The sequence below is a fragment of the Pundamilia nyererei genome, unplaced genomic scaffold (genome assembly GCF_000239375.1).
Source record: "Pundamilia nyererei isolate P.nyererei 1_Seehausen unplaced genomic scaffold, PunNye1.0 scaffold01113, whole genome shotgun sequence".
NCBI lineage: Eukaryota > Metazoa > Chordata > Actinopteri > Cichliformes > Cichlidae > Pundamilia > Pundamilia nyererei.
Genome location: NW_005188514.1, coordinates 1 through 20,770, shown reverse-complemented (window position 1 = coordinate 20,770; position 20,770 = coordinate 1). Strand labels below are relative to the sequence as shown.

Genomic DNA, 20,770 nt, shown 5'->3' with positions numbered 1-20,770 from the left:
CCTGCTGCTGATTGGCTGATGAGACGTGAGGTCACAGCCAGGAATATATTCAGAGTCAGGAAGCAGACTTTGTTTCACTGACGTCGTCTTCGGCTCGTTGGTGACGTGAGTTTAGACTCGGGTTACGTCACAGCTGATGACGAGCGCGTCTGTGCTCGCTCTGCTCAGGTGAGCCACACAGACAGGTGTCAGGCTCCTCCCCCTCGTATGTCCCCCGTCTCTCTATCCCTGTCGCGCATGTCTGTGATCGCTTCCTGTTGGAAGTTTCTAGAAATACACTAAGAGTGTAAGTGGAGCCTTTGACGCCATGTTTGTTCACATTCACGCTCTCTCCTCTTTAACAGGAAGCTCCACAGACTCGAGTCCCGGCGGCGCTCCGCCCTCGTGGCCTCGAGCCGCTGTGGTTCTGCTCGTGTTATAATAACAGTAACGATAACAATAAAAGTTTAATAACAGAAAAAAGCAGCCCAGTTTTCATTCTGCGCTTGTTCTACGTTTAAATTCGAGCGTTCTGATGAAGTTTTCATGTTTTTCATGTTTTGTTCTGTTGCTGTCATCTTATTGTGGAGTTTTTAGAGACTCACACCTGTTTTTATTTACATCAGTTGTGTCAATAAAACACTTTGATTTGTTTGAAAAAGGATGTTTAAAAAGAAATGATTGACTGATGTTTGCAGCGGATGGAAACAAACAGGAGCCTCTGAGGGAAGAGGCGACAAAGCTGCTGTGGGAACGTTTCAGCGTGAGCGCGTTGTCTCAGCGAGCGGTGACGTCACACCAGACGGCGGGAAAAACGAAGCGCAGGTGTGAGCGGCAGAGGCGGCAGCTTCTTTTGCGGAGACTCTCACTGGCTCCAAAACTTCAAACTTTATTTCTTTAAATCCAGCTTCAGTCAGTTTTTTTTAAAGCAGGCATCTATGTTGTAACTTATTTTTAATGCAGGTTGTGTTTCACGTTCGCTTTAAAGCTGAGCTCTGCTCTGAGTCAGGATTTTACACCTGCTGTGACCTTTGACCTTTTACACATGTAAAGAAACTTAAAAAGTGAGCAGAACTATGAAGAAGTGACACATGTTTAACAAACAGGTAAATGTTGGGACTTGGTGCTCTTTCACCTGTAAGTAATCTGATTACTGCAGGTTAAATCTGTCATGGCTGCGTGTGAACGAGGTCAGCAGTGACTGGCTCTCACTGAGACGCTGGCTGATGTTAACTTTACTTCATGCTGTTAGTGAAAAATAAACTCAGACCTCAACGTCTCCATCATCAGGCTAAGCGCTCAGACCTGTTACCTGCTGCTGTGAGGGAGGAGCTGCTAATGAAAACACACTTATGCTGTGAGGTTAGCGCCCCCTGTGTGTCTGTCCATTCAACTACATCTTATAATAGCTGAATGAGGGCGATCACAAAGAGACATGAAACAGACAATTTTATGAGAGTGATTTTAAAATTTATGTAAAGGGTTATTTTTTTTATATAATAGTCTTAAAATTCCACCTAAATAATCTGAATACCTTCAACCAGTTTATGGGAAAATTAAAGCATTTTAAGACCTTAATTATATTGATTATAATTTCAGTTTTTTTTCAAAGAGTTTCTAAGGACCTGTTGGAACTGTTTAAGTTAATTTGTCTGTTTATAAAAACTTGAACAAATGTGGCACTAAATAACATTCAACATATATTGAAACTGTGATTTATCTTCATTTAAAATGAAATGTGATTCTCCTGTCAGATCTCAGCTTCTATTGTCTGTCTGTTGGTTTGTCTCACCATGACTGTTTTATTGTTATTAGTCATTAGATATTTATCATTTATTATTTATTTAAGAAATCCAGTGGTGGACTGAAACAATGATTTGCGCCATGATTTTGACTCTGGGCCACTTTGGTGTTTTTCAGCACTGTGACCAGATCAGATTTCTCTTTTAAAAACATTAAAACATTCACGTTAATGATATTATTGAATGTGTAGCACAGAGATCTGTGAGCATCTTTGAAGAGGAACCTGAGTGCTGCTGATGCTGTGATGAGAGCAGACAGTCAACAGGTGAGGACAACACGAGGACATTCCTGCTGTTATAACATTGCTGCTCTCAAAGCCACGATAAACACTTCAGTGCATTATCACAGATATTTTCTTTATGTGAACATGTAGAGTTACAAGCTATTTAGGTGCATACAGATTCAGACAAAACCTTCAATCACAGCACATTTTGTCATGTCATAGGACTGAATGCTGCATCTTCAAAATGTCAGTTAAATATATATTAATGAGGATGTTGGTTTGCAAAATCATCTCAGAAAACAGTAAATTTCCTTATAAATAACTTAAATATAAGTGACAATGATGCTGTTCTCCAGCATAATGAATTGGTAGCAGTATTACCCTCACATTAAAATGATGCATAAAGAGGCCTTGGATGGTGAATGGGTCATTAAGCTGTCTGTACTTACAGATTTATTAATGTATGTGTTTATTTGAATCTGGAAATATTATTTAAGATAAATGTTGTGAAAAATGTGATATCCCAGCCCATTTCCAGTGAAAATGCTTAGCTGGGTGATTAATTTTATTATAAGCTGCAGTGGATAGTGTCTGACATTTTAAAAAAAAATTAATTACAGCATGTGATTATTTGTAAGAGACGTCTACACTGAGAGGTCATGTCAGAATATGATCAGATTTTGACTGTGAACTGTGATGAGGTCAAAATAAAGTGTGACATGTTTAAAAAAAAAAATATATATATAAATATAAAAGTGTGAGTAAAGAGATCCCCATTTGGACTAAATATCTTACCAGTGGTTTGGTTGAACCGCTCCATTGCTATTCCAATATTGCCTTGAAAGTTCTGTTGAGTTCCTCGTCTGATATTTGTGATGCTGCTCTCATCTCTAACTCCTTCCATCCAGGTCTGCTTCAGGACATTCTTCTCTGAAACGCTGTCATAGTAATCAATTTGCTCTCCATCCACAACACCCACTGCAACGAATCTGGGGAACCGTTCAATGCCAGTGGATGCTGTGTAGAAGTACTGCAGACTGTGGGTCACTGCAAGACAGAATTTAAAAACAGTGGTTTTGATGAACCCATTTTTTTTTTATTCGAATGATCTTTTAACCTTCAGCCTCTGATTAACTGATGATTTAGGTCTTTTTCAAATGTTTTTGCAATATAGCATTTTTTTGTCCATGTCAGAATAAAAAAATAATAATCCTCCATCTTGCTGCAAAAAATGTTTTAATAATAATAATAATTGGATTTGTCTTAGTTTGTGGATGGGGTTAGTGGGGTCTTTGTTTTTCTTCCATTGCATGCATGTACAGTCAAGCCCATAATTATTCATACCCCTGGCAAATTTTGACTTAAAGTTACTTTTATTCAACCAGCAAGTTCTTTAACAGAAATGACACAGGTGTCTCCCAAAAGATAACAAGACGATGTAAAGAGGTATCAATGTGGAAAAAAATATTTCTCAGCTTTTATTTATATTTTAGTAAAAAGTATCATGCTGGGGAGTCTTCTTGCCATCACCCCGATCTTTAGCTCCCTCCACAGATTCTCAATTGGATTCAAGTTGGGACTCTGGCTAGGTCACTGCAAAACGTTAATGTTGTTGTCTGCTAACCATTTCTTCACCACTTTTGCTGTATGTTTTGGGTCATTGTCGTGCTGAAATACCCACTGGTGTCCAAGGCCAAGTTTTTCTGCAGACTGCCTGATGTTGTTGTTGAGAATCTTCATGTATTGCTCTTTTTTCATGGTGCCGTTTATTGTGATTAGGTTCCCTGGTGCACTGTCTGAAAAACACCCCCAAAGCATTAGGTTCCCACCACCATGTTTGACAGTGGGGATGTTCTTTGGGTTGAAGGCTTCTCCTTTTTCACGCAAAATGAAGGCAACATCATTGTGACCAAACAATTAAATTTTTGTTTCATCTGACCATAACACTGAAGACCAGAAATCTTCTTCTTTGTCCAAATGAGCATTTGCAAAGGCCAAGCAATCTTTTGCGTGCCTCATCTGGAGAAGTGGCGTCCTCCTTGGTCTGCGTCCATGGAACCCAGCAGTATTTAGTGTCCGTTGGACTGTCTGCCTTGAGACATTGCCACCAGCAGAGCCCAGATTCACCAGGATGGGCTTGGTGGTGATCCTTGTATTCTTTTTCACCTCTCTCATTTTCCTCCTGGCCAGCACAGGTGTCACTTTTGGCTTCCAACCACGTCCTCTGAGTTTTTCCACAGTGCGGAACATCTTGTATTTTTTAATAATACTTTGCACTGTAGCCACTGGAACTTGAAAAAAAATGTATATATGGCCTTGTAGCCCTTTCCTGACTTGTGAGCAGCCACAATGCGCAGCCACAGGTCCTCACTGGGTTTCTTTGTCTTAGCCATGACTTTTCACAAACCACCAGTTCATTAAAACAGCTGTTCCCAATTAATCAGTGTAATTAGGCTTTAGAACAGCTTGGACTATTTGTAATGGTATAGAACTTTGGATTTTTCCAGAGACTGTGACAGTTTGTGAAGGGTATGAATAATTCTGGACATGATACTTTTTGCTCAAATGTACAAGCTGAGAAATATTTTTTTCCACAATGATGCCTCTTGTACATCATTTTATTATCTTTTTGGAGACACATGTGTCATTTCTGTTAAAAAAGAACTTGCTGGTTGAATAAAAGTAACTTTAAGTCACAATTTGCTAGGGGTATGAATAATTATGGGCTGTATGTTTTTTCTGTGTGCCTGTGATTTCTCAAGTAAAAGTGCTCTAAGCACTCGGTGCCCACCTTAGCAACTGACTTTATGGTAGGGGTGGGTTTTTATAATCGATTTATCGATTAAAATCGATTCTGGCTTGGATAACGTGAAATTGATTCATTAAAATCCTGAATTGATTTTTTTTATATAAATTTATTTTTCCCAAAATGCCAGAATCTCAGGTGAAACCTCACAAAATTTCAACAACCACCAAACAGCTAAGACAGTAAATGAGAGCAGGTACACGGATTCTGCACAAAGACGTAAACACACAGCGGGACCGCTGATCAGAATCAGTGAGATGTCGCCTTTCTCACCCGACGGCACGGACACAGCCGGGGCTGAAAGCCGACAGCTCGCTGATTCCGATGTTTCGGCGGGTCCGCGCTTTGTGTTTACGCCCTTTTTGCCGGATTCTAAAGCTGTTAGTTTGATGTCTCTCCAAACAATATTGACCGAACCAGCAGCAAAAGAAGATCCAAACTACGCTTCACATAAACATCGTCATGAATTCACTCTGACTTTTACTGTTTTGCTTCCACCAGGATAAAATCACACTTCATACACAGCTCTCTCTCTCTCTCTCTCTCTCTGTACTTCAAGAACAGTTTCCCATCTAAAAATCTGTTTTCTGCATTATTCGCTTGCTTGTTACGCACAAGTCTATCGTTGTGTACAGCGCTGTCGGCCGCTGTTTTATTTTCCTTTTACATACTTCCGAAAAGACAACCTAATTTCTGCCGTTCAACAGGCTTCTGAACAAATTTAAACTTTTTAAAATTATGCAAAATGCAAAACGCTTAGCTGTGTCTCTAATAAAACCTCTGTAACTTCAGAGGTAATGTTCATAAGTTGATTAATGGTTTTCTTTTGTTTTTGATGTACTGCAGAATATTTTTTATAAAATCCCAGGCCAGGAAAATCACCATGTTTTTCTGTGTTTTATCATCAGCTACGTTGACACAAAGGCGTCTGCTGTGACGCTCACACCTGTGATAAAGTCTTGCGTGTGTCAGCTTCCTTTTTATAGATACAAAAATATGTAAATGTACTCATCTGAATTTTAATATTTCTGACTGTCAAAATTTCCCAGAATCAAATCAAATTGAATCGAATTGTGGATCGAATCGATTCGGGACCTTGTGAATCGGATACCCAGCCCTACTTTATGGCTTTGGCTCAGGGAGTAAGGTATGGATGACCACAGCGCCATCAGCTGGCTCCTAGCGAATATACCAAAAATGCTCAGCTACAGTACGCTGTGGACTTAATGCACACATTGTAATTGTAAGGCAGGTAAATAAACGATACAATTGTCGTCATTTCCCTCAGTCGACTAATCATATTCTTATCTCTTAAATTCCTGTTTAAGGATCACGGTTTTCTGAAGTATTTCATTTGCGTAGTTTTATATTTGCTGTTTGCACTGTCATCTTATTTTCGTAGCCTACATTTAATTTCATATGCAAATATTTCCGTTGTACTTCTTTAAATAAGAGAAGACAGTTAAATGATATGTTTATAAAGTCAATTAAGTATTCCCTTCTTCATATTCATATTATTATTTACAGCTAAATCTCTGAAATTGAGCTCCAAATAAGAATAAAAAATACTCACCAGCCGCAGCGCCGTGTATTTCCAGAAGAACCAAAAGAACCAAGGTCCTCATCCTGATCTTTAACTTTTGACTGACTGAGAAGTAATAGTTCAAATCAACTGTCACTTCACAAAGTTGAGGCGTCCCTCCTGTAAAAATTCCAGCGCTAAACTGAGAAAGGAATCGGAGGATCGTCTAGTATAAGCTTCCTGCTGAGCCAATGGGCATTTAGATTCAGCGCAGCGTCATTTAAAACTAGGCTGAAAGGCTTCTCTTAGGTTACTAACGAAAGTGAAAGTCAGTATGCTAACGTTTTCAGAATTTAAGAGATGAAGAGATGTAATTTGTCTTCTCTCTTTATTGTTTATACATTTAAATATTATCCTAATTTAAGCAGATATGCAGCACAGGTCTTCTATGATTTATAGTCATTGTAAAACAGTTTGACACAGCGTGAGACAATAGGCTATACTATGGGCTCTTAGTAATTTTCTTTTAATTTATATTTTGTTTTGTATTCCTGAATTTGTATTCCTGATTTCAGTTATTAACCAGTGCTCTTAAAAAAATCTACAAGTGATATTTATTTGTTGCTCCAGGCAGTAAATGTGGTGAACTGCCCCCCCTCGTGGCCTGTAGTTGCCAGGACGTTACAGGGCCCACAGAAAACTACAAAAATTGTTTTCTACAGTCCCTGGTCCAGTGCATCATGGTTGACTAGGCAGGAGAGAGCTTTCTTAAAGAGAAATCTGAGGAGTAAGAAGAGATAGGATTTAGAATTCTTTAGTATTGTTTAATGCATGCTGTTATGACCCAGCTCAAAAGCCGCAACATAAATATGGAGACTAATACCAGAATTTCACAGAGAAGAGCTTTTATTTTGAATTATATAACAAGTTGGCTAAAATATCTGGTGCCACAACGACAACACAGACAAAGACTAATGAGCCTTTTAAAAAGCCTGCCTCAGGTATGCCTTTATCCACACCTGAAGTGTGGTCAGTTAGCAACAGCAGAACACTGCAAGGCATTACAATGCTGAACCATACTGTGAGTATTTTAAAAATAAATGGTGAAATAAGTGTGAGTGAAAATGAAGTAGTAAATGGAGTGAGAGAGTAAACTGAATACAGTTGCTTGTGGTGCTCCCTAATGGCAAGTTAGTGTTAGTTTTAACAGATAACACCCAAAGATCATTCTGGGTGGCTTGCTGGGTTTACTGTAATGAAGCTTATGTGTAAGTTCAATAAAGAAGAGTTATAGTGTTTGTGTAAACCGATAAATCATGTTCAATTCCTTCTAAACTCTAATGAGAAAAATAAAAGAAATGGCTTGAGAATTCTGTACATTGCTGTCTAGAAAATAGAAAAGAAAATGATTTACCATAAACTTTTGGAGATTTCACTTCTACAAACCTCCATATTTTACTAAATTTTTGTGTTAACATTTTGCAAAGCAGGTATTTACTTACTGTCCTATGCCTTTGAAGCATAATCTTTACTTCAGTCAATCTGGTCGTTGATCACTATTTGAATGAAATGTTATCACAGTTTACTAAAAATAAATGTGTTATACAATAATTTCAACTGGAGAAAGGACACAGTGAATTACATGTGAACAGATGGAGGATGGAACATACAGTGGGCCTTGTCCACCGGTCTGGCTTTGTTTAGCCCAACAAACCTCTGAAACTGAAAAGATGGATCTGGTGAAACCCATATATGTATTATTCCACTTGAGCTCCCTGCAATGCAATTCCATCTCTGGGGTACAGGTAAAAGAAAATGTAGAGTAGCATTTGCCACAATGATGCATTGTAGCTTTTTCCTAGTACTGTACTTGAAAATAGCCATTCACCACAACTTTGATTTGTTGGTCACTCTCTGGTACAAATCCCAACAATGCCACTGGAATTCATATTTTTCTACATTGATATAAAGTTTGCTCTTCAATAGCCTGTGCAAAATATGTAGGCTACATTGTGCCAATGGTTCATAAGGTTTGTCCAAGCAGAACTGAAAACTACATATCATAAAAGGCTTTCTTCTATTTATCTTTCACTCTCTAATTGACACTAGGTGATAACCATTTCTTACATCCAATTTTAGAAAATGGTAGCACTCAGCAATAGCCCAAATGCTAAATTTATTATTTAGAAAAGAATATCCAGGTACCTTGTATGGTGGTTGAAGTAATGTTTCAGCTGTGATTCATGTTAGATCATAAAAAATAGTTTATATTAATTTTCAAAGTGTTATTGGTCATTATTACTTCAGCAGACTGATTATCTACAGACTGTATTCAGATATTCAAACAATATAATTAGCTCACTGAAAGTGTTCAGGATGAAAATATTGCCGTTAACTTTAAATTTGTTGAGACATTTAGTGTGATGACATAAAAGATAATCTGGAGGTTAGCAACTCCCAATCACGATAGATTTATTACCTCAAAGTTTGAATGGATCTAAATGAAGAAGACAGGCTGCCCTAACAACCAAAGAAGCAAGTATCCAGGAAATATTTTTTTTTTACCCAAATTATTATTTTATTTACTTTATTGTTGCCAAAAATATGTTTCTGTTCATCTGGACATAACGTTTTCAGTGGGAGAATGTTTTGTCAGGGAAAGCACTACATCCAGTTGAACAGAAACAATTTTTTGGGATTTCCCTACCTGGATGATTGAGGATGAATCAAAAATATTTAATGGTTTGTGTTGACAAAATTAAAAAAGGGTTATTCTTTTTCTAAGTGGATACATCCCAAATGTGCTTTTCCTAATAAAAACTCTCTGGGCACTATTTATTATTTCAACACACATCTAGGAGCGTGACCATGATAAGGAAAACTTGTCTTGTCATTTAACATGTATATAGTGGCCTGGACATTTCAAGAAAAACATTCAACATTAACACTTCCCCTCATTCATAGTATTGCTGTGCAGTATCGATCCAATACCAATACTAGTGTTGGTATCAGTACTATCAATATTTGGATTAATCCGCCCACCAGACCACCTAGTGCCCAGTGGTCTGTAACTCGATGATCCTCTCTCTCTCCATCCCTCTTGCTGCTTCTTTGCACTGAAAAATAACACACAAACATATTATATTCAACCACAAAATATGATACACATATAATCTTATAATAATTATGATAAGAGCAATTTGGGGATGTGCATTTGATATCTGTATAACACACTGCTTTGTTATATGAAATCATCATCAGTGAATGTAGGGAAAACAGATACTACGTTGGCCGCATAATGTGGACTGTTACCTGTTTCTATTTGCTCTGACTGTATTTGCTGTCTTCATCCTGATCTCCCCCTCTTTATCCTCCTCTCAGTTTTTGTGCTGTCATCCAAAAGTTAAATGTAATTGTGAAACAGAATTTACAACATAATAAAAGAGAAACCGATCCATATCAGTTTATAACAATATTAAAACAGAATAAGGTTTGCCACTGCCTAGTTTCTTAAACAGTGGTCTAAGCATATCTGGGACCTTCTAGAAAGAGAGCTCCCTGTTAAATCTGGAATCAAATTTAAAATCCTGCTCCTCAAATACAAGGTATTGAATAATCAGGCCCCATCTTATCTTAATGCAAAGAGTGTGGGCTTCTTGTTGTTCCTAGAGATGGCACGATACCACTTTTTTATGTCCGATACCGATATCATAAATTTGGATATCTGCCGATACCGATATGAATCCGATATAGTGTTTTTTAATCAACAAAAGTGTTTTTTTAATATCTTGCTGCATTTTGTATAAGTTCATACTCAAGTTTAAAACAACAACTACACTAAAACTATTCTGTTATACCTGTATGCAAAAAAAAAAAAGTTCAGCAATACTGATCAATCTAATAAACTTAAACCTACACCATCCTCCCTATTCTGGTATTTTAAAGAGTACTTAGCATAAATATTAAGCATAATATTAATTAACTAATAGGGTTCCAACTCCCAGCAACAACAAAAATAAATAAATAAAAAATAGGGAACCACCCCTCACGCTCCACCTCATGATGCTTAATCGACGTAATCAACCTTAATTTGATGCAGTGTGGAAAAAAATGCACAGAAATCAATTATTTTTCTACAATATTAAATAGATTGAACATCTTTCTTCAACAGAATTGCAGACTGCACAGATGGTACCTTCCCAAAGGAAAAAGTACTATAGCTTACTAGGGTATATTAGACTTAATAGTTACTATATACAGTAATGGACTTCTATTCATTTTGCATCAAATTAAAACTTTGGGTGTCAGATAATTATTTATTAAAAGCTCGACATTTTAAATGAGAATAAGAAAGAAAAGTATGTCTTTGTGCCCCCTTTTCCCTGTTAATGCCCTATCGGCCCTCTGGTTAAACTTTGCTAGATCCGCCCCTGCACAGTTACCAGCGTCAGCTACGTAGAAAAAGATCCTCGAGTAGAAAGTAATATTAAATACATTCTAACAACAGCTGATCAAGCTTAAACGTGCTGCTGTTGTTTATTCGCTGGTTTCCTCTTTCTGGTGCAAAGTGGGCCAAAAACAAACAAGAGACACGGACTCGTGACAGAAAAGCCGATCAGCTGATCGTTAAGCAGTTTCATGATTGAAGTAGCAGCAAGAAGGCAGTCGCTTGTTAAGCTTAACGCAGGAATGCTTTACAAACATTCAGAGATGGACTTACACACTTGCTTTACTTCTCTCGGGATAACTTTGTCGGAGATGAAATGCGGGGTTGCTAGCGAAGCTCCAAATGCTATCCAGACCACCAACAGGTCCTGCATGCCACAGCTGCTCTATCACGTGATGCATACTGCTCCGACGTGCTAACGTTCTGAGGTGAGTTACGGCGTGTTGCAAGTTTTGTGAGGTGCTTTCGTGATATTTAATGGATCGGATTACATTTTTTATTTTTCTCCGATATTCTCCGATCCAGTAATTTAGGTCAGTATCGGACCGATACCGATACGTAATATCGGATCGGTCCATCTCTAGTTGTTCCTAGAGTATTTAAAAGTAGAATGGGAGGCAGAGCCTTCAGTTTTCAGGCCCCTCTTCTGTGGAACCAGCTTCCAGTTTGGATTCAGGAGACAGACACTATCTCTACTTTTAAGATTAGGCTTCAAACTTTACTTTTTGGTAAAGCATATAGTTAGGGCTGGATCAGGTGACCCCGAATCCTCCCTTAGTTGTGCTGCAATAGGTGTAGGCTGCTGGTGTGTTTTCATCACTGTTTCTTCCTCACTCACCTTTTTTTCCCCCACCCAAAATGTGTTTGTACACAACTCTGCATTTAATTATTAGTTATTAATAATCTCTGTCTCTTGTCCACAGCAATTGTATCCTGTCTTATTCTCCAACCAGTCGTGACAGACTGTGGCAAACGCTTTGAAGTCTCTCTGTGCCGAATTTCATTTTTTCTTTGTGTTGTTGGCTAAATACTAATAGAAAGATCATCATGTCCTTTTTAGCATAGAGATTTGTGTTGATGTGTGGGACTGTAGCCTATAAGCTAATATTGTTAACTGGTAATTGTGAGACAATGCTTTTCAGGTCATTTTATGGAGAAATGTGAAAGTAATTTAATGAGTAGTGTAACAAATTGCTTTCTCCAAAGAGTAATTAAATAACATAATGCTTTACTATTAAGAAGTGTTGTATACTGACCATAACCAAGAGGCGGAAAAAACTAACAAGGAGCCAATGGAGAGAAGTCAGTATAGGTGAAATCTGCTCTCTCTTTCTAGTCCCTGTCAGTACTCTTGCTACTCTGGCTTTTCAGGGAGTTTAGGACATCCTGATAATAACGAATTACAGAAGTCCAGCCTAGAAGTAATAAATCCATGAATTAATTTTACAATGAGTTATACATTTATTTTTGAAAATGGAACGGTTTCAAGATGATAGCCAGAAACACTGTTTGTTACAGGTACTGAAAGATGCCTTAATGATGATGATATAACTAATGTTTTCGAGGCTAATGGTAAAATCTCTAAAGTCATCAGGGTCCCCGATGAGCCACATCAGCCAGAAGGCAGAACACTTATAGTGTACAAATCTGAACAGGCTATCTTAATGATAGACCCTTCCACCTTATGGGAAAGTGGTCAGTTCTGTAGACCCTAAAGTGAAATTTTTACCAAAACCATCAGAGATATTATCGTAGTTTTCGGGTCATACTTTTTTCCCCATACTGTGAACACTGCAGCTTATACTGACGTGCGGCTAATGCATTTTTTTTTTCATGTGGCCAAAAACATTTTGCCTGGTAACAGTAGACCAATAAAATTGATAAGTAGTATATATACGGTATATATTTTTATCGGTTGTTAAGAGACGTTGTAATGTTGTTTGTGCACTGTTCCGTAAAAAACCACAAGCAACGTAATTTGTGTGTTACTGATACATACGTATACTTAAAGGTATCCGTGTTACAGGCGCTGTTCGAGGAAAAAAAGCATTTGCAATATGTATTTTTGTATGTTACCATGTTTATGTTACCTTACGGATTAAATTAAATGTTAAAACTCCTCACGTGTAATATTTCTGTGTAAATATCTCATATTACAAGTGAAACGCATACGGCTTAAAATCCGGTGCGGCCTGTACAAGTACAAAATGGATTTTCTTTCTAAAATTAGAGCATGCGGCTTTTAATCAGGTGTGCTCTGTAGTCCGGGAATTACAGTACTTAAGAAGAAATAGGCAAAGAAGAGGCACATAGATACCTGAAGGAACTTGAGTTTATGGGGGGTAGTGGGAGAGCAGGCTTCCTTAGCATTTCTCAAGGTGTTGCAGGCCAGCCCTACACCCCAGACTTAGACATGATCAATTGTTGACCATAACATTTATACGACAGCTGCATCTTAAGTTGTAAAGCCTCTAGGGTCACTGCATCACCAAGCGCTTATGTCACTCAGTTTGATTCACCCTTTGGAGTTGTTGAGGATGGTGAAGAGCTTTTTACTGCCTTTCGTGGCTCAAACCAAAACAGCAGAGAAAACCCATCTGCCTTCTTGAAACATCTTCACAGCCTTTCCCATAAGGTGGAAGGGTCTATCTTTAAGATAGCCTTTTCAGACTCGTACGCTATAAGTGTTCAGCCTTACACAAGTTATTTCTAGTGGGGAACCCTCTCCTGCAAATGTAAATGAATGTTAAACAATTCATTAGAGGTTGCTTGGACCAAAGCTTAATAATAAGTCTCCAGATTGAAGCAAAGAAGACCCTTCCACCCTCGTTTCCAGAGCTTCTCCTCATGTTAAGAACTGAGGAAGGGCCTCGTTCGGTCAAGTTGGACCGTATGAAAAACATTCAGGTGCAACAAAAGCTGCTGCACATGCACAATCAGTCTTTACTATGCATACTTTTGACCAAGTACCACTTGCGACTCCTACTTCAACTGACAGTGAAACTGTGAAACTCGAACAAAAGTTAATTTTAATTAGTGGCAGCTCCTTTTGTGGGACACCCAGGAGCTGAAACCCCTGATTCTCTCAGTCCCGAGACATGAAAATGTGGTCCTGAAATGCAAATCACAGTGCCCATTAATCCCATAGACAGCCTAAATCCTAAGTCACTCTTGCCTCAAGGTCTCATAGGCCCAAGCAAGAAATAAACAATGTCTAATGGGAAATGGGAGATTAAAATAGAACACCTGGAACACAAGTTTAATCCTTGAGCTGCATGAGCAATACAAGTTACCAGGTGGATTGCTTCTTCAGTTGGCTTTAGTAGACATTCTTTTTAATGCCAGCAGTAAACTACCTGTCATTGTACACGATGTTAGTGAACATGCTGTTACTTTGCAGTCAGATAGCATTGTTGCTCAAGCTTGTGTGGCCCAACATGTTTCCTCACTAGCATCGAGTCAAACTCTGAATCTTACAAGTCGAAATGAACCAAACAATGACAGCCTCACATTCAGTCTGGATGATTCTCCCATCCCAGAGCAATGGAAAGAGTGTATTCTGAAAAAGCTGAGATCGATCCCTGAAGTTTTCTCTCTCTATGAGATGTCACATGGCCACACCACAGTGTCACGTTTTAGTTAACGGACTCAGGCGCAGACCGGGAATCTTTACAGAGTTAACAATCAGTTTATTGACACAACGACACCAGGTGATGCTATTTACAACGTGCTGGAGGGAGGGGAGGGGGGTCCAGGGTTCCGGGGTGTGTGAGGGGAAAGACGGGAATCAGACGCCCTCCAAAGGCTCTCTCTCTTCACTCCCCACACTGGAGAAACACAAATCCACTCACTCGTCCACGGGATGACAGGCAGGCAAGGAAAGGTCCGGGAAAGATCTGTACACAGAAACTTTAGTTAGAGGCGAACAGATGGAAAGAACTCACAGATTCTGATTCTCAAACTACTGAGCGACTGACGCTGATAGCTCAACGATCCAGCGACGAGTGACACAGTGCTGCTGTCTTAAATTGGCCTTGTGATCATCCCGATAGGCAGCAGGTGCGTGGGCCAGGGGCGGGAGCCCATAATAGCAGAGGCAAGACGCTGCAGCAGAGGAGGACAGAGCCACAGTGTTCCTACCATAGTATGTTTGTTGTTGACGATAAGTTACACCCGATTACTCCTGTAAGAAGATTTGCAAGCTGTGGAACACATTTTTGTTTGTTTGTATCTCTTCACATTGGAGTCCTGTGGAAGTTTTTCTTTTTCCTCTTTGAATGAACGTACATGAGTGAAGTACGGGAAAACTGGTCTCACGTCTATACATCAGGAATGTCCAAGCCGTTCTAAAGACAGCTAAAAGCTAGTGTTTATAACTAAGACTCACCTGTGCAAAAGATACTGAAATAATCAAATTCATTTTAAGGTCAAAACTTGAAAAGTCAATCAGTCTCTTTAACACCACCGTTTTAAGATTAAGACACCAAGTATTGTTTTACCTTTACCAAAACCTCACTGAAAAATGCAAAATGTAGGCCTAATGTAGAGTAAAAACTGCTCAGACGCAATACTGAAATGTGAACGATTGAATTGAAACTACAAAATTGCTTGAAATAGAGAAACGCAAAAATTATTCACAAAACTAAATGCATCAGAAAACAAAGAAAAATATACAGTCTGAGAACATAGCACCAACTACTGTATAGTCCAAAAATGTCACTATACATACATTTAGCAGCCACTTTATCAGGTGCACCTGTTCCACTGCTTGTTCAGCCACATCTGCAACTCAAAGCATTTAGCCCTGTAGATACTGTCAAAAAGCCTAATGAAGTTCAAACAGCATCATAGTCTGGAAGAAAGATGGTTGAATAGTTGTTGATACAGCATCTACTGAGGGTGTTGATGATCGTTGAGGTTGGTCTGTGTTTTTGATAAACTATTGATCTACTGGGATTTTACCACACAAGCACCTCATCATCACAGGGTTTACAGAGAATGGTTCAAAACAGAGAAAATAACCAGTGAGTGTCAGTTCTCTACTTGTGCACCTTGAAGCAGATGGCTTACAGCACCAGATGACTACACTGCTGTGCATGAATTTGGCATTCAGTGAACCAAAAAAAGACTCATATCTCAGATTCTTTAATTCTAAACACAGAACAAAAGTAAATAAAATATGAATGTATACCATGTATCAACCCAAACCATTAAAGCTGAGAGAAAAAGGAGAGTGGTGTCAGACTGTCATGGTTAATGGCACCTAACAAATACTACAAAGCAATGTAAGAAATTTTCAGAGAAAAATATTATGTCCATTTTATTTTTTCTATGACATAAATTATTTACTTAATTTCTGTTGTGTTGTATCTTTTGTACATGTTTTGATTATAGGTTGTGTCATAGCTCTAATAAAACATGTTTACTTTGGTAGCAAAGCAGAAACGGTTTTCTCAGACGTTCAGTGTTGCTGATTCCTCATGAAGTGAAGTTTTTCCACCTTCTTTAAATCATCTCTCTTCTGTTTGGACAAAAAAAAATAATCTGGATTTATTTATTTATTAAGAGTGTTTGGAAAATTCAAAATCCATCAATAAATCTAACAAGAAAAATTAAGGCTTATTTTTAAGGCAACAAAACACAAATATGACTGTATGCGGTACATGTGAGGTGTACAGATACATCAGTTACCTTTGTTGCAGATTTTGCTGTCTTTGGCAGCATTAGTCTAAAAAAATGAAGAAACAACATTTAAGTGAAGTACTAAAAAACAAACCTGGACATTATAAATTACATGAGAGCTGTTACACAAACAGAAGGACAGCAGTGTTCATAACCATTAGGCGACAACTGTCTCCACACAATATTATAGTCTGTAATGTGGCTGGTTATTTAATTTACCAGTTACAGTTATTATTCTCCAGTAAGTGCCAGTTAGAAAGATGGTATCATCATTAATCACATACATGTTTTTGGTGATTTTGATTACATGCTGTGTGTCACTTTTTCTTACCAAGACAAGAAACAGCAGTTGCAGAGGGTTGTCTGTCAAAAATGGCTCAGCAGACCTGTCGTACTGCACCTAAATCTTCATCAGACACTTCACTCTCTGTGTCCCAGTATTCTGTTTCATTGTCTGTGACTCTTCTGCTCTCCTGGTGTTGCTCTCATAGTAAATCATCTGAAGTCTATCAACCAAACCGACAGCCACAAACTCTGGGAAGTTTGTCCCAAAAAGTTGATTGTGTTCATCTGGACGTAGAGTTTTCAGTGGGAGAAACGTTTCGTCACTCATCCAAGTGACTTCTTCAGTCTCAGCTGACTGCAGGTTTCCCCGATCTTATAAAGAGTACATTTGCATAATGATTGAAACAAGCACCACTGAATGACCAATGGGCTGATCATTGATCAACAACCACCAATCAAAGCCTACTGATCAATGGCCATGAGTACCATTCATAGAGAGTTGGAGAATGGCTGCAATCACAGCATTGTAAGATGGTGAAAGATGTACCCTTAGGCCCCCTACATCTTCAGTTTAACATTTTCATTGTTATTCAGTGGATGAGTCTGATGTAGTAAGGAGAGAGTTTATTATCTGTGGTTTATCTCAGAGAAAAGAGGAGGATCTCTTCAAAGAGCCGTTAGTAGGTCGATAAATCCCTCTTTGTTACTCTTGTATATGAAATAGGATGAATTTAAAATACTGACGTGTTTGCGTGGGTTCTCTCCGGGTACTCCGGCTTCCTCCCACCGTCCAAAGACATGCAGCTTGTGGGGATAGGTTAATTGGATAACCCAAATTGTCACTAGGTGTGAATGTGCGAGTGAATGAGAGTGCGAATGTTGTCTGTCCCTGTGTGTTAGCCTTGCGACAGACTGGCGACCTGTCCAGGGTGTACCCCGCCTCTCGCCCTATGACAGCTGGGATAGGCTCCAGCGCCCCCCGCGACCCTGAAAAGGATAAGCGGAAGTGAATGGATGGATGGATGGGATGGATTCTGACTTAATTGAACCAGGACAGTGGGGATGTTATCAGTGAAATGATGAAGACTGTAACCAGTAAACCTTATCTACACAAAAGAACTCAAATGTTTTTTTCAAAAAAATATTCCCGGAAATACATTTGAAATGACTGAAAATAAAAGTTTTAAAAAGTCTAGAGTTTTTGAGGATTGGCTCATGGTGTCATTATGTGGGAGGGAAACATAATTCCTGTCTCATGTGTCCACTCATCAACAGAAACCTTGTTCCCTTTCGGATCTGTTTCTCCTCTAATTTCATTTCTGACAGAAAATCATGAAGGCAAACCAGGTCAGGTTATTATGTAAAAAAAAAATGAAACTATGACTTAATAATCCTTTAAAAAAAGCATTTTATTTATGAAACTTTAAGATAAACAGATGAAAACCATAAAACATTTATATTAAAAGTCCACAGCTGGACAGCTTTTGAATATTTACACATTATTATGAGAATATTTACACTCAATCATGGAGGTCTGAACTTCTCCACAATGACATGTCAGGGGGCCGTTACACTAGTGATGTGTCGGTCGCGAACGAAATGGCTCTTAGAGCCGACTCTTTGAAGTGAATGATGTGAGGTTGTTTCCCCCCCTCCCCCCCTTTCTCTCACCCTCTCTCTCTCTCTCGCACTTTTTTTCCCGCGTCACTCTGCACGCGAGCCTTGTGCTTTGTGCTGGGAAGAGGGGGGAGGGGCAGCAGTTACACTCGCAGTAGCACAGGAACAGAGCGGGAGGGAGCGAGAGAAAAAGAGAGCCAGGGACAACAACGTTACATTAGAAAGGTATAGTAATCATCCACAACTATTTTCAGTTGCAGATGATAAAGGATTCAGAAAGTTTACTCACGCAGGCCCATATGACAGAGAATATGCATCTTCTTTTTGTTTTCATATTTTAATTTATATTTAATTGTGTTGTGGTTTGCAGTGTTTTGTGTTGTTTCACTTTAAATTTGTTTAAAAGGAAAAAGCTGAAAATTGAAATAGTGAAAAATTGAAATGTAATGTTCTTTCAGAGTCTTTGTCTGAGAGCTACTACAGTAAAACTAAAGGTTCACAGTGCAAACACTTTATGTAAACTGAATTTGACTTTCAAATTAAAGCCAAATAACTTTTTGTATTATTTGCAGTTTCTCCATCTTGTTGCAGCAGAAAGGTAGAGGAAGAACATTATATATAATATATACATTAGGTGAATGTGCAGTAGTAGCATGTATGCAGAAAGCAGGTGAATTCTGGGAGAGGCTGTCTTCATGCAAAGCTGAGATGAGCAATTCTTTCTAAAGCTGCACTGAATCACACACAGAGAAATCTTTTAAACATCTTAAGTCTCAAACAATTCAAATAAGCATTTAAATTTGAGAATTGTTTTTTTAAATCCAGTTTGAACTTGTAAAATACTTACTGTCAGTACAGCTCTGTAAAAACAGAGATAGTAATACAGTTATTTATTCAGAAAATATGAAGCACTTGAGAAAAAACTAGCCATTTGCACCACTTGCATGAAACATTTCAGCTCATTAAATATCAAATATTTACACATTATGAACTTTATCACATGAGAAGTAACAGGCATGAAACACATCAAATTATAAGAGCATAAACATCAAAATGTTGGAAACATGTTGGAGGTAAATGTGTTTCATATTTCTCACCTTTATATTTTCTCCTCCAGATAAAGACTGCAGAGAAGCAGACAGTCAGGAGGAGCAGGATGCCCATAAACCGGACAACAACACCAGCAGGGAAGACTGAAGAACCTGAAACCAACACATTTACATTCTGTAGTTCATCTCACTGTTGGACCAACGTTCATTAAGACCACACCAGACCTTCATCTATAAAACACCACAGGAACTAAACTACACAAGGTTTTAATGTAGATTAGTGAATAATCAAACTGTATTACAGTTTGATGTTTAGCAGTTATACTGAGCCAGTCATCAACAACAGGTGAATGAACACAGTATCACAGCAGGTTTGATTCTTCCATGTTATAAACAGATCACATAAAACCAGAAAAAAAAACCAGGGTCACAAAAACCACATTAAAATTAAAGTTTCTAGTTTTTACCTCCCAGTGATGATGATGAAAGATGAAGATCAGTGTAATCTGAGCTGTGTGTGATCCTCAGGCCTGCTGCTGTGTTTATTCTTTCTTTATTTGCTCTTGTGTGATTGCTGAGGGCTCCCTTTGCTCTGTTTATTGTCTGATCTTTATTTTCAGCTGTGCTGTGTTAGTGGATTCCTCAGATCTGTTTGTGTTTTAGTTCTTGTTAGTGTTGTAGTCACAGAGTGTTATTGGTCCTTGAAGGGTCTCTGTTTCTGTCCCTGCGTTAAGTTCACTCAGTGTTTCATCCATTTAGTTTTACGTCAGCTGTGTCTCGTCACCCTCCTGTTTCCCACTCTCTGATTACCTCATGTGTTTATAAACACTCTTCCCTCCCTTCAGTCTTTGTTTCAGTGTCTGTTTGTTTTCCCTTGTGTGATTTCTCTGAGTGTATTTTAGATTTACCAGTTTGTTGCCTGTTTTAGATTTTTGTTGAAAGTTTTGAATCAGCAGTTTAACTTTGTACTAAAGCCCAAAAATGAAAGTTTTTTGGTTGGTTTTTTTTCACTCCTACATCGTCCATTATTAAGATCAAGTACTGAGTGATTAGTCCTGTTGCTTCCTAATCTCTATCAAACACCTGGTTTGTTTTAAGCATGTGTGAAAAGGGCTTCTTCCAGTTTCCTCCTTTCACATGGAGCCAAATGGAAAATCCAAATAAGATCAAATAAAGGTGTATTTATAAAAGTTTTACTGTCTTCTTTTTTCCAATCTTACCCTCATTGGTCCTGATCGCTGCTTTGTCCAGTTTGGTGACGATGTCCTCGTTCACACCAGAGAGCTGAAACATACATCTGTAGCTGTGCCAGTCTTCAGGTGTGACTGATGAAAGATCCAGATCAACACTCATCTGG

At 38.5% G+C, this 20,770-nt stretch overlaps 1 protein-coding gene and 1 long non-coding RNA gene across 3 annotated transcripts; both read right to left on the bottom strand.

Moving 5' to 3' along the window:
- Positions 1-2,800: 2,800 nt before the first annotated feature.
- Positions 2,801-6,561, bottom strand: LOC102194832 (HLA class I histocompatibility antigen, B-52 alpha chain-like; the record flags this gene model as incomplete). Its single annotated transcript, XM_013908090.1, has 2 exons — positions 6,385-6,561; positions 2,801-3,052 (listed from the first exon to the last, which is right to left on the bottom strand). Coding segments are annotated over exons 1-2 (304 nt in total), but the record flags the coding sequence as incomplete, so codon positions are not given.
- Positions 6,562-18,760: 12,199 nt separating this feature from the next.
- Positions 18,761-20,763, bottom strand: LOC102194534 (uncharacterized). Of its 2 annotated transcripts, none has more exons than XR_312507.1 (4): positions 20,634-20,763; positions 19,462-19,566; positions 19,212-19,224; positions 18,761-19,097 (listed from the first exon to the last, which is right to left on the bottom strand). It is a non-coding gene; the product is annotated as an uncharacterized LOC102194534 (long non-coding RNA). The 2 variants fall into 2 exon arrangements; XR_312508.1 differs by having other exon boundaries at positions 18,761-19,092.
- Positions 20,764-20,770: the final 7 nt, after the last annotated feature.